This window comes from Narcine bancroftii, chromosome 1, assembly GCF_036971445.1.
Source record: "Narcine bancroftii isolate sNarBan1 chromosome 1, sNarBan1.hap1, whole genome shotgun sequence".
Taxonomy (NCBI): domain Eukaryota; kingdom Metazoa; phylum Chordata; class Chondrichthyes; order Torpediniformes; family Narcinidae; genus Narcine; species Narcine bancroftii.
The window spans coordinates 316,186,417-316,203,440 of record NC_091469.1 but is presented as its reverse complement, the minus strand read 5'-3'; the positions used below and the strand labels follow the sequence as shown (position 1 = coordinate 316,203,440).

The following is a 17,024-nucleotide window of genomic DNA, read 5'->3' as shown; positions in this document are numbered from 1 at the left end:
TACGCCTTAATTTAAATTCTAAAGGAAAATCTGAACTCAAGAAATACTAGTATGAGAATAGTTGTGGTCCATTCAGAAAAATGTGATGGTTTTTCAACAGAAAGTATTGAAAGTATAATTAACCTTGATGTCATGACTTTAATTTCCTTAATGAATATCAAAAGATTTGTCATGTATTATCTTGTTTGGCGCTTGCATTGAAGGCGTCCTCTTGAGGGATAAGTAAGTGATTCGTGCAAATTCACAGCAGCCTCTGATAAGGTCTTTTTTTTTAAAAACTGCGCCTTTTTTAAATGGGTTATTAAGTGGATTGGGCTCTTTATAATTTACTGGGTGATTCTATTAATCCTTCAATCCAAACTCTTGTGGAATCATATCCTCCGTTTTGTTAAAAAAAAGCCCATCAGCTCAGGCTGCTTCCACTGTGCCAAGAACCTGGTTTGTATCCCAACCCCTGGGCATTCCTTTGCCAAGGAACTGCCCACAGCTTCACGTGAAGGCACTGTGTGAGGGTTGTTGTCAGTCAGAGCCACTGTTCAGTGTCAAATAGTGTGACAGAGTATTTTGAGGTGCTTTGGGAGGAATTGCTAGAGCAGCTTGCACACACATTTTAAAACACAGAATTTGCAGGACTTCTGCAGAATGCTTTTTTGCAGAGGAGCAACAAAGTATCAACAAACAGCTTGCCTAGGAGAGCATGAGTGTGATTTTTGCAGGCAGGGTCAGAACAGTTTTGTTCTCAGAAAGGGAGGGAGTGAGAAAGAAAGAGTCACAGAAATCAGTTCCAGAGGGACAAGCTGGCAAACTCTGGAAGGCTGCCTGGTCAAAGGAGAAGACTGGCGGTCTGAAAGGTGTCCTGAAAGAAAGAGGATCACCTGGAGAACCCTGAAGGGGGCAAGTTTTGTCAGCAAGACTGATTGAGAAAGAATCAGTTGCGGATGTCCTGGAAAATAAATCTCTCTCTCTGAAAACTAGCAAGAACCCTCCTGAGTTGTAACCATTTGCCTGTTAAGCACCAAAGCCTGGTGAATTTTGATAATGCTAACTTCTGTGCACAGTACAAGAATTGCCTGCAACCCATGAGATTGGACTGTGATCCAAAGAACTTTTCTAATCTGAAATATACACGCGCTTAGTATTAGAGGGGGGGATTAAATAGGTTAGGTAGGTTAAGTAATAAGTTAAAGTTTAATTCGGTTTTCTTGTTCAAATATAATTAAAAACTACTTTTGTTTAAGTAACCCTGTGTTGTGCATATCTATTGCTGCTGGTTTTGGGGTCCTCTGGACTCTGTAACAATAGTTTTAAAAAAAGACTTGAATGTAATGTCGATTTTTTTTTTTAATACTCTTAAGACATTGCCATTGAATCCCTGTGCATTCACGGTAATGTGTGTCACTTGGTAACGTAAGAATGACTAAGTAAATTTGTGACCTACTGGATCCTCCAGTAGTTTTAAATAAGCTCCCTCGACAGGAGATTTATGCCAAAGAGATTTATTTTAGTTCATTATCAATTCCAAATTAGATAATCGGATTCGTTCTGAGAAAAAAATATAATTTAAACCAATGGTCAAAATTGATTGCCACTCCACTGTCAAAGGAAAATAAATCAGAGTTTGCACTGATCGGCATCCTGGCTTTTGTTATACCCTGAAGTCCCAGTCAAGTAGCTAACAGCAAAGGGCTCCAAGTACAGGTACACAGTCCTTTATCTGGAACCTGTGGGGGACAGTGTGTTCTGAATTTCGGATTTTTCCAGATTTCGGAACGAAAGCCAGCTGCCCCAGATTTAAGCCCACCTGAATTGTGCTGCAGTATCAACCCCCTTCCAGTCACACTGATGTTTCACTCCCCTTCGCCCACCCAAGTCGCGGTTCCGTCACTCACCCCCACCTGTCCAAGTCGTGCTGCCGTTTCTCTCTCTCCTCCCCCCCCCCGCCCACCAGAGTCACGCTGCCGTCTCTCTCTCCCCCTCTCCCATCCTAGTCACGCTGCCGTCTCTCTCTCTCTCCCCGCTAAACCAGCACCAGGAAAAAACTGCCAGTTTTTGGAGCTTTCCGGATTTTAGATGTCCGGATAAAGGATTGTGTACCTGTACAAGTATCCCCCCCACTTATTAAAAGTTCACCTTACGCCACTTTGCTTTTACAGAGGTTCCACATTCGGACCTTTTATCGCTAACCGAGAGAAATCTGAAGAGGACGTTTGCTTTTACGATTAAAGGTGGAAAGTGGAAATAGTGTTCAGCGTTTGTTTTGCAGTGAGCTGTTGGAGAGACAGCTCAACTGTGAAACTACACCGTGCACACATTATTTATACTTTATAGGCTGTGGATTTATCTGATCATTCCTTCTTTTACTATACGTTAATGTTATTTTAGGATTTATGTGTTATTTGGTATGATTTGGTGGGGTTTTTTTTGGGTCTGGAAACAATCAAAACGTGTTCCCGTAGAAATTGCTGGTAATCGCTTCTTCGCTTTACGCCATTTCAGCTTATGAAAGGATCTGTAGGAACACTTTACTTTTGAATAGAACTACTTTAATTTTGCAGTTTTTCGCTACATTTTTATCATTGGGCCTTCAAGGTTTTGGAGGCTTAGAATATTTGAAGAAGCCTGTTTGCACATTGGGTGTTTTGGCTGCTCTACTCCAGGTTTATATGTGTATAATTAATTGTTCGTCAAACATCAGGAAAGGTGGATCAAATCTAGCACATCAGCTTTATAATTCTGAGCTGGGATATATGAGTAGCCACAGTGGGTTAGAAACAGTGGCCACGAGGATCCAGGTTACGCTGGAATGTGGTGTGAGCAGCGAATGCTTTTTCACCTCTGAGGCTTCATTTGTCCCAAATTCCCCCAATGACTTTTTTCCCCTGGAAAGTCTGAAGGAAGGTTCCCTGTGAGAAAATTCCTTCTTGTTTCGATGTGGGAATCACCACCATCTTCAATGAATGCTTTAGAAACACCTCTTAATGCCCCACAGCTCGTCCAATAGTCACTTGTAGCCGCGTTTGTGCTTCCTCGCTGATTAATTTACTACATTTTCTTCCCCATTCTTAAAGTTTAAGAGTCCATTTTTGTTCTCAGGTTTGGTGAGTCTGTAAATGGGAATCTCGTCATTGGGATTCTAGCTTGGCCTTCTCCCTGGGTTATTGTAATCGGCTCTTTCTTTTCAACGTGCGGTGCTGGTCTCCAGAGTCTCACTGGAGCCCCACGGCTAATGCAGGCCATTGCCAGGGATGGGATAGTCCCTTTCTTACAGGTAAGAGTGAATAATTTTATATATATAAGCTCCAGAATGAGTTAATATGCATGGAAATACCATGTAAAGTTTAGTGAGGTGAGGGGAATGATTACATTTTGGTAAAAGGATTAAGGAGAGCTGAAAGTGCATGAAAAATGGTCGAAACCAATGGTTCTCAACCTTTTTTTCCACTTTAAGTAATCCTGATGCATCGGTGCTCTGTGATTAGTAAGGGATTGCTTAATGTGGGATGTGAGTGGGAAGGGAAGGTTGAGAATCACTGCTCTAGACCCAATTGTTCCTGAAATATTTTGTTTGAGAAAAAATTGTCATTGACCTATTTCCTTTGGAGATCTGAAACCCTGCACATAATGAGTCAATGAGGGACGATTCAAACTTTTTCTTTCCACCCACAACCCACCCCTTACTAATCAAAGAGCACCAATGGCATAGGCATTATTTAAAGTGGGATGTGAGTGGAAAGGAAAAGGTTGAGAACCACTGGGCTAAATGGAGTATTAGAAACCCGTGGAAGAATTCGACAGATCAAGCAGCGTCCTCCATAGCCTTCTTTCAACAGTTTATCTTTTGCTCCAGTTTCTAGATTCTGCAATCTCTTCAGTTTAATATTTACTGGTCACAGACTCCTTGGGGTGGAGTGTTAACTATTTCTCCATGTTTGCCCAACTTTTCAAAGCTTGATACGTTGATAACGTCGGTTATAAACCTTTAGCCCCTCTGGACGCTGTGAGACCTGCCGAGTTCCTCCAGCATTCTGGTGTGTTTTTACTGGAACCGCAATGTCTGCAGACTGTCGTGTTTCACTCTACAAAGCTCAAACGTAATAGGCATACTTATGATTCCAAATCTACATGCTCCATGCCTGGCACCTAACCATGCAGTGAAATATTTAGTTTTAATGTTTTTATAACGGATTTTTCCACTTTTAAAAACAGGTCTTTGGCCATGGAAAAGCGAACGGTGAGCCGACCTGGGCTCTCCTTCTCACTGCTGGGATTTGTGAGATTGGGATTTTGATTGCTTCTCTTGATAGTGTAGCTCCCATTCTTTCCATGTAAGTGTTATATTTTTATCACTAGCTTAATATAAAAAAGACTTCTGTTTGCACCTTGTGATCCAGAGGTTCACATGTTGAAACCCAGAGGTTTAATCTTGAATAATCGTTGTAACGTGGCATTTCTCCTCCTGATTCTGACTCCTGCTTCCACCATGTCTCGTAGCAGTTTTCAAAAGAATGAAGTCTTTCAAAAGATTGTCCCTGTCCAAAAAAGTTTGTTCATTGTCACAGGTACCAAAGATATACCATATTTGACAGCATATAGGACCCATGACATATAAGACCACCCCCACCCCACCCCAATTTTTAGTGTGAGGCTTCAGGAAAAAAATTGTTTTAGTGTACTTACCACATTCAATTTGCTCAGGGTCCCGTCACTCACTCCCTCCCTCCCTTGGCTCACTCCCTCCCTCCTATAAATCGCTGCTTCCCACAGTGCTTTGAGGGGATCGGTGGGCCTCGATGATCAGGCTTTGTTTGACGAGCCTGATCATCGAGGCCCTGCACTCCCGTCAAAGCACTGTGGGAGACAATGAGCGACAGGAGGGAGAGGGAGAGAGAGCTGGCTGGTGGGGAGGATGGAGAGAGTGAGCCTTCTTACCGGGGGAAGTGAGCGGTGGCGACTCCAGAAGATGTGGGTGAGTAGTTTGAGTGCTTTCCTCCACTCACCATCTTGCAAAATGGCAGCACCAAAATGTCACCTTAACATATAGGACCCAGGGTGGTTTTTGAGGTGATTTGGGGGGGGGGGGAAGGTCCCTATATGTAGTTAAATACAGTAATAATAGAGCTTGTTTTGTAAGCAGGTCAGTAGATATCTCATCGATAGTAAGCCGCAGTGGGAAAGTGCAGATATACTCAGAGAGACATCGGTTGGTATTGAGTAAAGACCGCATAGGTTTTGAGCTTCATTGAGTAGTCTGATAAGAACAGGAAAGAAACTGTCCTTGAATCTGATGTGCCATGGCCTCATACTTGTGAATCTTCTTCCTGACAGGAAGGGGTGAAGAGAGCGTGCGTGGCCAGGCTATTTTTCTTTGTACGTTGGCCGCTCTTCCAAGACAGCAGTCAGTGGAGAGAGGAGGGGACTGAGGGCATCCTCAGTCTCATGGGGTCTTGTGCGCTGTTCCCGTGCCACGTGGTGATGCGCCCTAATAGAAGGCTTTCAGTGGTGCACCTGTAAAAGTTGCTGAAGGGTGACAGACCAGAAGAGGGTGGCAGAAGGAGTGTTGGAGGAACTTGTCGAAACGTGACAACGGTGCGAGCAGCGTTGGAAGCTGAAAGGAAGCTTTTAAAGAAGGAGAGGGTTGAAGCAGAAGGTTCTAGAAATAAAGTTTCTTCTATCCTGAAGGAGGTGGGTTTGAAGGATAGATCTTGTTGCAGACCTGACAAGCACCTGTGAGATGCAGGTCAGGGGTTGCTGTTCACAAAATAATCTTAAACCGCCCAGACCTGAAGAGGAACAGGTGCAAAAATAAACAGAAAGAACTGTTCTGCTTTGAGATTTTGGCTGATCTCGCGCTAAGTGTTGCCATGTTCCTTCTTTCTTTTCCATAAACGCCCTTATATTTGATGGAGAAAAAGTTGGTTGCTTTGAATACAAGACTCTACCGTCAGCAAAAGCACTCGCTACATCTGCTCTATTAACTCCCCTCAAAATTATTCAAACTTTAACTATGAGACCATAAGATAGAAGAGCAAAAGTAAACCATTCAACCCATTGAGTCTGATCCATTCTCCCACTCAGCCCCACTCCCATACCTTCTCCCCTAACCCATGATACTTTGACGATCCAGATGGCTATCAATCTCTGCCTTTAGTACACCCAACAACCTGGCCTCCACATATTCCAGAGGTTCACCACTCTGGCTGAAGAAATTCTTCCGCATCACTCCTAAAATTGTGCCCTCTCGTCCGAGACTCCCCTAGCATGGAAACGACTTTTCCATATCTACATTCGAAATGCTTCTATGAGGTCCCCTTCATTATTCCGAACTACAAGGAGCTCAGTCCAAGTGCTGCTCAATGTTCGTCGTGTGTGAATCCCTTCGTTCCAGGAATCTCAACATCAACCATCAACCTCCTCACACTCGCCCACTTTATTCTCCGCACACTCCCAAACTCTCTCCAAATTCTGCCAATTACCTACACACTAGGGACAATTTACAGTAGCCAATTAACATCAACCCACACATGTTTAAGATGCAAGAGGAAAGCAGCCTTCCCAGAAGAAGTCCACACGACTCCAGAGTAAGTGGAACTATGATGCAGTCACTCTACCAGCGCTCTGCCGCCTGTTCCACTGCCAGTGATCAAGTTGTTTGAGCTCTGTTATTCCAGTTCCTTTTTATCTAAGATTCCTTTTATTGTCATATAATCACACATAAAAATGTAATATACATAAAATGCTTCACGTTTTGCCTGCCGTAAGACAAAGAGTTACCATGAGTATTGCCCGGCGCCCCTTGCAGTAAGAGAAAGAGAAGCAAAAGAGAGTCCCTTCAGAGTCGCTGAGTGTCAGAGGATTTGCGTCCAGACTCCTGTTCAAACCAGAGCTCCAGGTCTCTGATATGATCAGGAAGCCTTCGCACGCTCTTCCTGCCACCAGTGCCCTCTCGAATCCCAGATCCGATATCTGGTTCCCATGAGGCAGTCTCCAGCAGGCCTTCCTGGTCCGCTGCCACAGTCGCCAATTTCAAATGGGCACTCTCCCCATCCCTCATGCCTTCTGCCAATATGCTGCTCCCCTGTAGCCTGCAGCCCCTCGTGGTACGCTGCCCAGCATGGGCGCTCCCATCTTGGGCACAGATATCCGTGGTTGCAGAATTTTTTAAAAAAGACATCAGCTTGCACAGAGCTGTTGGCATCAGGACTGGGCAGAAGGACCCTGGAGAGCAGGACTGTCTCCCCGCTCTTCCAGGGACATATTGCTTAAAAGACATTTAGGCTGTTAAGTAGATTGGAAATGTATCACGAGATATGGGCTGAGTGCAGACATTGCAAGACACCTCGATTGCCATGGACAAATGAGGCTGTGTCAGTGCTATAAAACTCCCATGTTTTGGCATTCGGAAGCAATTCAAGGAGCAGAGAGTGGTTGAGCGAACAAAGTCATATGTGAAACATCTGGAAGAATACATAGGCAGCAGGGGTGTGAATCTTTGTAATGCTGATTATTTATCTCACTCCCCAGGTTCTTCTTGATGTGCTACATGTTTGTGAACTTGGCTTGTGCTCTACAAACACTCTTGAGGACCCCCAATTGGAGACCACGATTCAAGTACTATCACTGGTATGGGCAGAACCGTCACCAACTGAAGAAAATTCCTCTTAAATTTCCTTCAATCCGATGAACAGACCAAGCTTCGGACACTGTATTCACTGTGCAACCTTAATTGCTGTGATAAATTCTTAAATTATTGGGTGGGACTTCTCTCAACCAGCTTCTCTCCACAAACCCACCCTGAGCACTTGCGTGCTCGTGGTTGGCTTTGAGCTGCATATATGTGTTATCCATTGTGCAATTAACTCACCATCACAGGAGGGGTGGTTACACAAGACCATGACGGTACAACTAGCTTGTGCTCTGCAACATACAAAGCGCAGTGAGGGGGTGGGTGCCCGCGAGGTGTACATGGGAGGGGGCCCCCTCAAGGTGCGTGCGAGGGTGTGCACGCGCGAAGGAGTGCACGGGGTCAAGGACATGCGTGTGAGGATGTTTGGGTGATGTGCTTAATATTTTCAAGCTTCTAAAGTTTGAATGCATGTCACGTACAATTAATTGAATAACAATGTCAGCTGGAATTTCTCTGAGGGGCTTGTTTGGCACAGTGGGGCAGAAAATTCATCACATAGTTATTGAATGAATGTCGTGGAATCTCAAAATGACCCTGATTCAGCCTGGTCGGTGTATGACATTCTTGTATTTTACATCTAGGACCTTGTCTTTCCTGGGTATGAGCTTGTGCCTTGCCCTGATGTTCATCTGTTCCTGGTACTATGCACTGGTCGCCATGTTGATAGCTGGATGCATCTACAAATACATTGAATATCGAGGGTGAGATGGTTACTGCCGTCCAAGTTAAATATAATTTTTGAGTAGGTTTATTGCCAACTTAATGAACGTTGTAAGGCTTGTGTTTTTCTGAAATGCGATCTGATATCACTTCTCAGAGCGGAGAAAGAATGGGGCGATGGGATCAGAGGCCTGTCTCTCAATGCGGCTCGATACGCTCTGCTCCGATTGGAAGATGGTCCAACTCATACAAAGAACTGGAGGTAAAAATCGGAACTAGAGAACATTCATTCAAATGTTTCGCTTGGTCAGAATTCTCTTTCTGGAAGGGCCTTTTGATCAAAAGCCGAGTTTATTTTATCATAATGAACTGAAGAAGTTTACAGAAAAATGCTCAAGAAACTCCAGGTCTCTCAGCATTCTTTATGTCGGAATATTTTGGGCGAGGCCCCTGCCCCATCCCTCCCCACTTTTTATCCGGGCGCCTGCCTGCTTTTTGCTCGTACCTTGATGAGGGTCTTTATCCGTGCTACAAAAGGAACACGGTGTGACCCACTGGTCTTTCTCCAGCTTCTTTTGTGTAAACTCCAATCACTGCATCTGTTTAACTTGGTCACTGAGAACATTTATTGAAGTGAAGGGCAGTAGACTGAAAATTGAAGTTTTTCAGTTAATGCTGGCAACAATACTCTCATCCTGAGCTTGGTGCAAAACTGAATGCGTAGTCCAGAACACTTGGATTACGTGGAGGAAGGTGGTTAAATTTGATGATCTTAAAAGACAGTGTAGAGACCAAATGTGCATACTTACTTTGCTAGGCGGTGTCCCGGAGTCCGTAGACTGGGCGCGGCCATCTTGATTCCTGTGCGCATGCGCGAGACTTCGGTTGGCGCATGTGCGGGAGACGGGGGTGCAAATTCTTTGAATTTTTCGCAATCCCCACCTACTACTGTGTAGTGTTTCTCCAGGACCACAGAGCATATTTACATAAATATAAGAATAGAAGTTAAATACAATAAATTATTAAAATATTAAGACGTACACAGTTTCGTGATTCTTAAAATAATCATGAGGGTCATAGATAAGGTAAATAATATTTTTTTTCCCCAGACCAGGTGATTCTCGAGCTGGAAGGTATTCATTTAGGTGAGAGGGGATAGATTTGAAAGGGGTCTTGAGGGGCACTTTCTTCACACAGAGGCTAGTGGGTGTATGGAACGAGCTGCCAGAGGAAGATGTGCGCTGGAATTTTAACAATTCTATTTGCCCATCTTACTGGGCGCCCTGACTACTTAAATCAGATGTGATACCCCACTGGCGCCTCAGTAGCCCTAGGGTGTACCTCCCCCACCCCACGGCTTGCCCTGGTCCCGGGAAACCCTGTTTCCTCAAGGAAGAAGACCACATGGTGCCCTATCTTTGCTTCACAGGAGTCCAACCTGTTAACCATGACGACTGGCATGGCGTGGCTTTCCATCCATGCTGCCAAAGGGCTGAACCCCTGACGGTCATCGGTCCATCAGGGGGCTTTGTATTCCGATCCCAGGGTTCCTTTCGTATCTGAAGGTCACCTCCTCCTGACCCTGTTGGTGAGCAGGTGCTGGGATGTTATGGTAAACTTGTACAAGACATTGGCGAGGCCAAATTTGGAATATTGTGTGCAGTTCTGGTCACCAAACTCCAGGAAAGATATCAAAAAGATAAAAAGAGTGCAGAGAAGGTTTGCTAGGATGCTTCCCAGACTTCAGGAACTGAGTTACAGCGAAAGGTTAAACAGGTTAGGACTTTATTCCCTGGAGTGTAGAAGAATGCGGGGAGATTTGATACAGGTATTTAAAATTATGAGGGAGATTGACAAAGTAAATGTAGGTAGGCTTATTCCACTGAGGGGAAACGTTTAGGGGGAACCTCTTCACACAGAGCATGGCGGAACGAGCTTCCAGCTGAAGCAGTGAATGCAGGCTCAATTTTAACATTTGAGAAATTTGGACAGGTACATGGATGGGAGGGGTAATGGAGGGCTATGGACTGGATGGAGGTCAGTGGGACTGGGCAAAAGAAATGGTTTGGCACAGACGAGAAGGGCTGAAGAGACGTGTTTCTTGCCTGTAGTGTTCTATGGTTCTATGGTGTATTCTAATGGGTGGCCGGAGTCCAACCTTGATCGACAGGTGGTATGATTTCCGAATAAGTTTTAGACAGAGAGGTCACTAAACCACCTGCAATACATATATTCCTGACAGGCAGGGAGGCCATGTGTTCCTCCACAATCCACATATAACACATCTACTCTGTCCAGGCCTTTCAGTATTTGAAACGCCTGTATGAGATCTCCCCCTCATCCTTCTGTATTCCAATGGGTACTGTCCTAGAGCTGACAATCATTCCTCATATGCTAACCCTTTCATTCTTGGTATCATTGTTGTAAGTCTTCTCCGAACCTTCTCTAATGCCAGCATGTCTTTTCCCAAATACGGTGCCCAAAACTGTACACCGTACTCCAAATGAGGTCTCGCCAGTGCTTTATAGAGTCTCAACGTTACATCCCTGCTCTTGTCTGCTAGCCCTCTAGAAATGAATGGCAACATTGCATTCACCTTCTTCACCACTGACTCAACTCAAAGTGCAACCCAAGGACCCCCAAGTCCCTTTGCACCTCTGAATTTTAAATTTTCTCCCCCTCCACTATCTCTACAGCTGCCTCCTTCAGAACTCAAGGGTGCCTTTCATCCTGTCCAGGAGACTTATCTACCCTTAGACCATTTAGCTTCCCAAGTACCTTCTCTCTTGTGATTTGGACTGCACTCACTTCGCTTCTGAGAGGGCCTTGTGAGTCCGGTTTGCTACTAATGTGAAGACTGATCCAAGATATTCATTCAGTTCCCCTGCCCTCTCCTTGTCTCCCACTACAATCTCTCCAGTGTCACTTTCATACTCTTTACATATCCTCTGTGATGCAACTTGCGAACCTCCTTTCATAATTCATCCATTCCTTCTAAACCACTTTCTTAGTTGCCTTCTCCAAGTTTGTAAATGTTTCCCTGTCCTCTCTCTTCCCACTAATTTTCCCTTCCTTGTCTGTCCTCTATTTTCCTTTTACTCTGACTTTCATTTCCCTCGTCGGCCACAATTGTCTAATTTTCCCCATCCACCACTTTCTTTCCTTGTGATCTCTGCCTGTCCTGCACTTTCCTCATTTCTCGCAGAAACTCCAGCCTTCCCCATTAGTGTGTTTCTCTCATTCAACTCGGGCCAGGTCCTGTCTCATGCGCCTGTAATTTCCTTTACTGCACTGAAATACCGACACATCAGACTTTAGCCTCTCCTTTTCAAATTTCACAGCGAACTCAACCATATTGTGATCGCTGCCTCCTAAGGGATCCTTTACCTTAACCTCTCTAATCCCCTCTGGTGCATTACTCAGCACCCAATCCAGAACGGCCGATCCCCTGGTGGGTTCATGAACAAGCTGTTCCAAGAAACCATCCTGTACACATTCCACGAACTCTCTCTCTGGAGATCCCGAACCGACCTGACTTTCCCCGATCTCCTCTCATGTTAAAATCCCCCATGATTATTGTAATGTTGTCCCTCTGATGTGCCTTATTCATTGCCTGCTGTATTCTGTATCCACATCCTGGCTGCTGTTTAGAGGCCAGTATATAACTGCCATTAGGGTCCCTTTACCTTTACCACTCCTTAATTCAACCCATAAGGATTCGACCTCTTCTGATCCCATGTCCCTTTTCCAGCAGAGCCACAGCACCCCCTCTCCCTCCGTCTATCCTTCCAATACACCATGTATCCTTGGACATTCAGCTTCCAATGACACCCATCCTTTAGCCACGACTCAGTAATGGCCACAACATCGTATCCTCCAACCTGCAGCTGTACTGCAAGATCATCCACCCTGTTTCTAATGGTGCGAGCATTTATGTACAACACCTTGAGACCAGTTTTTGAATGTACCCTGTCTCTGTCATCCCTCTGGCTATTATTTTGTCTCGTCGCCTGTCTGTCATCCTTGCTGCACCCGATCTTCACTTTACTGCCGTTTCCCCCTTCTTCAGCCACAGCACCCTGGCTCCCATCCCCCTGGCGAACAGATGTATAAAATATACCCATTGAGAAGGTGGCCTCCACGGCCGTCTGTGGCAACGAGTTCCACAGATTCGTCACTCCCTGGCTGAAAGAAATTCTCGTCATCTTTGTTCTAAACCAGTAGTTCCCAAACTTTGTCAGGCTGCTGCCACCTTGGCCTCCAGGCCACATCCCGAGCATCCCCCCCACCCCCACCCCCCCCCCGATACAATGGCATGGGGGTGGGGTAATGGTGGCGCTGAGAGGGAGGATAGTGATGGTGCTGAGGGGGGGCGGTTGTGGCAGTGCTGAGAGGGGGGTTGTGGCCGTGCTGAGTGGGGGGGCCATGACAGTGCTGAGAGGGAGGGTAGTGGCGGCGCTGAGGGGGTTATTAGTGGCTGAGCTGAGGGGAGGTTAGTGGCAGCGCTGAGTGGGGGGGGGGTCATGACGGTGCTAAGAGGGAGAGTAGTGGTGGCACTGAGGGGGATTGTGGTGGTGCTGAGGGGCGGGTTAGTGGCAGCGCTGACGGGGGTTGAGGCCATGCTGAGTGGGTGGATCATGATGGTGCTGAGAGGGAGGGTAGTGGTGGCGCTGAGGGGGGATTGTGGCGGCGCTGAGGGAGGGGTTAGTGGCGGCACTGAGGGTGGTAGTGGTGGCGCTGAGGGGTGGTATTAGTGGCGGCACTGAGGGTGGTATTAGTGGCAGCGCTGAGGGGTGGTATTAGTGGCGGCGCTGAGAGGGGGTTAGTAGCGGCACTGAGAGGTCATGGCAACACTGAGAGAAGGTATTGGTGATGCTGGGGGGTTTGGTGATGGTAGCACAATATGGCGGCCACCTAGACCAGGTCTCGCGAGAACCCCTCGTCGCCATTTATTTTGCTCACTATGGCCCCCTCTGAGTCTGGCCAGAAAATTACTGCACTGGGTTCTTCATTAAACCGCAGCTGTCTGAATAATAGAAAGACAGAAAGTTCGGACGCCCCCTTTTCTCTCAGTGCCCCCTACTCCCTCCCCCCCCCCCCCGGATCTTTCCACTGTCCACAAATGGTATGGGGGGGAGGTGGCAGCGCCCACTTTGGTTACCACTGTTCTAAAGGGACGTCCTTTTATTCCGAGGCTATGCCCTCTGGTCCTCTACTCTCACCACTGAAGCCATCCAATGTATCCAGTCCTTATAGTATTCGGTAGGTTTCACTGAGGTCGCCTCCCTCATCCTTCGAAACTCCAGCGGGAACAGGCCCGGAGCTAACACTCCTCAAACATTCCTCCCACGTTAATCCTCACCTCCTTGGGGTCATTCATATAAATCTCCTCGGGCAATTCTCCAGCACATCTTGCCTTAGTTATGGGCTCCAAAGCTGCTCACATTACAAATGTGGTCTGACCAAAGCCTCAGCTTTACATATTTTCTTCATATTTTAGTCCTGTCAAAATAAATGTAAATATTGCATTTGCTCCTGACTCAAGCTGCAAGTTCATCTTTATGGAATCCTGCGGAAGGTTCCTTTGAAGCTCTGCCGTCTGAATTTTCTCCCCATTTAGAAACCAATCTCAGCCTTAATTCCCTCGACCATCGTGTAGACGATGCACCTCCATGCACTGCCTTCAGTCTGCCACTCCTTAACATTAACATCTGAGCCAGAGCCATGGACCTGCGCTATCACCTTGCTCCAACTGTAACTATAGATAGGGACGTGCAGGAAAAGACCCTGGCTCTGGTCGCTGATATTTGTGTCCTTTACTATTGTGTTACTTTGATTAAAAAATATTACGAGGACTCCAAAAATGACTGGGCTTTTGGTCTGAAACTTGCATTTTATTTTCCCATAGACCCCAACTGTTGATCTTGCTGAACCTTGACCCAGAACAGAATGTAAAGCACCCTCGACTGTTGTCGCTCACCACACAGCTGAAGGCTGGCAAGGGGTTAACCATAGTTGGTTCGGTGTTGGAGGGTACGTTCCTGGAGAGGCACTCGGAGGTGCAGAATGCCGAGCAGGTAATGCTGCGATCACAGATGCCACACAATTATGTTTCACTGACTTAGTAGTCAAAATTAAATGACACGTACGTTCTCTTCACCAGTAAACATTGAGATTTGTTGGACATACACTCTGGAACCTCATTTAATAGAGTGGAGTCCCATTATAATGTGATGGTTCGGGTCCAAAAAAATCGCATCGCGATAAAAGGGGGTGGCGCTAAATCGTGGCTTCACAACTGTGTACAATATAGACACACGTTGATCACGGCAGCAACCCAAATACCACCCCCCATTTGCGGCAGTAACCCTCTCCCCCCCCCCCCACACTCGTTCAAGACGGCACCCACCCCTGACTCCCATTCACAGCAGCACTCACCCCCCACACCTCATCGACGCGATGAATTCTCCACCAAGATAAATGTTACTGTACCAAATCATTTAGAGGCGCCACTTCTAAACATCCACTGTGCCACAGGGTACCCATCTCTGGTACTGCATCTTTTAAAAAGGGCTTGCTTAACGACCCATCTCACAGAGTGGAACGTGGACGTTAAGGGGTCCAATGGCTCATCACATTATATCTAAATTCGCATTAAATCGGGGCGCGTTAAATTAGGGTTCTACTGTGGTAGTTTTTAAAAAGGAGTTGGATATGTGCCAACTGGGAGAAAGGAAAATGTAGGGTTTTGGAAAGAATAGCAGTGGAAATGTGTGGCTGACTCCGAGATTTGAGGGGGGGGCACAGTTAACAAACGTCTTTAAAGCGGCAGTGATCAGGTCAGGGATTCGAATCCTGTGCTCTCTGTAAGGAGTTGCATGTTCTCCCCGTGTCTGCGTGGGTTTTTCCCGGGGGCTCCAGTTTCCTACCACCGTTTAAAACCTAGGTTAATGGGGTGTAAATCGGGTGCCACGGACTCGTGGGCTGAAATGGCCTGTTACCATGTTGTATGTCTTTTATTATTTTGGGAAGAAAAGATTTCACATTTATACCATAATTGATTTTTTTTTTGGTGTGTACTTTGAGACCATTTACATCATCGATGTATGTAGTTTCATGCCATGACTCCTCATAACAATGGCATTTCATTTAAATTATAAACTAATTATCTGAAAGAGCGAACAACCAAACTTAAGCAAGAATGTCAGAAATACTCAGCATCTGTGAAGAAGTAAGCAGAATCAATGTTTCAGGTCCATGATCTCTCTGGAGAAGGGTCTGGAGGACTGTGTTCAGTTCCTGGGTTCCTTACTTGAGAAAAGATAAACTAACTTTTGAGATGGTGCCCATTCCATTAGGTTGATTCCAGCGACTGGGGGTTAGCTGATGAGAAGAGATCAAGGCACCTGGGACTAGACTCACTGGAATTCTGTCGAATGAAGGGGTGGGGGGAAATGTGAGAAACGTATAAAATGGGCCGGAAAGTTGTTTCCACTGGTAGGTGCGACTTGAACCAAAGGACATAGCTGCAGGATTCAGGGAAGTGCACCTTGGATGGTGTATGAGGAGGAACTGGTTTTCTGAAAAAGTAGTGAACCTGTGAACTACTCTGCCCAAAGAAGATGACTCATTAAATACGTTTAGGACACAGATGGGAATTAAGGGTGTTGGGGAATAGGCAGGTGGGTGGAGCCGAGTCCACAGCCACTGGTGGTGCAGGCTGGAAGGGCCAGGTGGCCACTGCCTGCTTTGATGTCATTATTCCTTGTGTTCTTTCATCAGGTTCTTCATGACCTTCTGAGTATTTCCAACTTTTCTATTTTTATCTTGGATCACCAGCAGAGAGACTTTCACTGAACTGTTGATCTTCCCCTTGACCTCAGATGAACAAAATTCTTGAAATTTGTAGCAGAGGAGAAAGCTCATGACCCACGTTAAAGTCAGTCCAAAACAAAATCACATTAATTCCCCGTTCTCAGGATGTGGCTTGGGTTCTTAAAAATGTTCCCCAGTGCTTCTTAAATGCATTGAGGACTCCATGCTGCATATTCCCGTTCAGATAATGAACTCCAGTTGCACGGCACTTTAAGTGAAAGTGTTTTTATGTAACATTTCCTGATTCTTCCACCAATTACTTTAAATGTGTGGCCTCTGTTTATTGGTTCCCCTGCTGGGGGCACATGACACACCATTTTATGATACAAGATGATAGCATGTAGAACTCTGCAGAACCTTATCGCAGTTTTGTCTGATTAGGAGAAGACATCGATCCCTGCTGGCTCTGAATTGTTTCTTCCTTGTTGTTTGCAGTTCTAGCAATGCTCCTGCATCTGCCCTTCCAGCCATTTTTTTGCAAGGCAACCTGATCCAGTGACCAGGTCACTATAACATCCCAGTTACTGGCCTCTCCTCCAAATGGCCTAATTCCTGGCCTTAGCAGAGCTGTGAACCTGTTGGTGGAGGGCACCCATCCGGAGGGATGTCAGTGACATCACATACAGCCCTGAGATTCCTTTCTCCTGCAGGGGCAGCAGAATTACCACTAATTGGTTGTGCAGAAAATAAACTGTACACAGTGTGTACTGTAAACAGATAACGCATGTTAGCAAATTGACTGCAATACAGGGAGAGCAAAGGAAACTAGTAAAGTGCACAAGGGAATGTCCTGGTTGAGTTTGTT

At 45.9% G+C, this 17,024-nt stretch overlaps 1 protein-coding gene across 8 annotated transcripts in view; it reads left to right on the top strand.

Moving 5' to 3' along the window:
• The window catches only part of LOC138747238 (solute carrier family 12 member 7-like), a 252,551-nt gene that overhangs the window by 191,930 nt on the left and 43,597 nt on the right, over positions 1-17,024 (top strand). For all 8 annotated transcript variants that reach the window (XM_069906322.1, XM_069906337.1, XM_069906295.1 and 5 more), the window contains 7 exons: positions 165-222; positions 3,094-3,268; positions 4,207-4,325; positions 7,522-7,620; positions 8,266-8,385; positions 8,502-8,606; positions 14,253-14,421. In XM_069906322.1, coding sequence (XP_069762423.1) covers positions 165-222; positions 3,094-3,268; positions 4,207-4,325; positions 7,522-7,620; positions 8,266-8,385; positions 8,502-8,606; positions 14,253-14,421 — 845 coding nt within the window. The remainder of the gene's footprint in view (positions 1-164; positions 223-3,093; positions 3,269-4,206; positions 4,326-7,521; positions 7,621-8,265; positions 8,386-8,501; positions 8,607-14,252; positions 14,422-17,024) is intronic.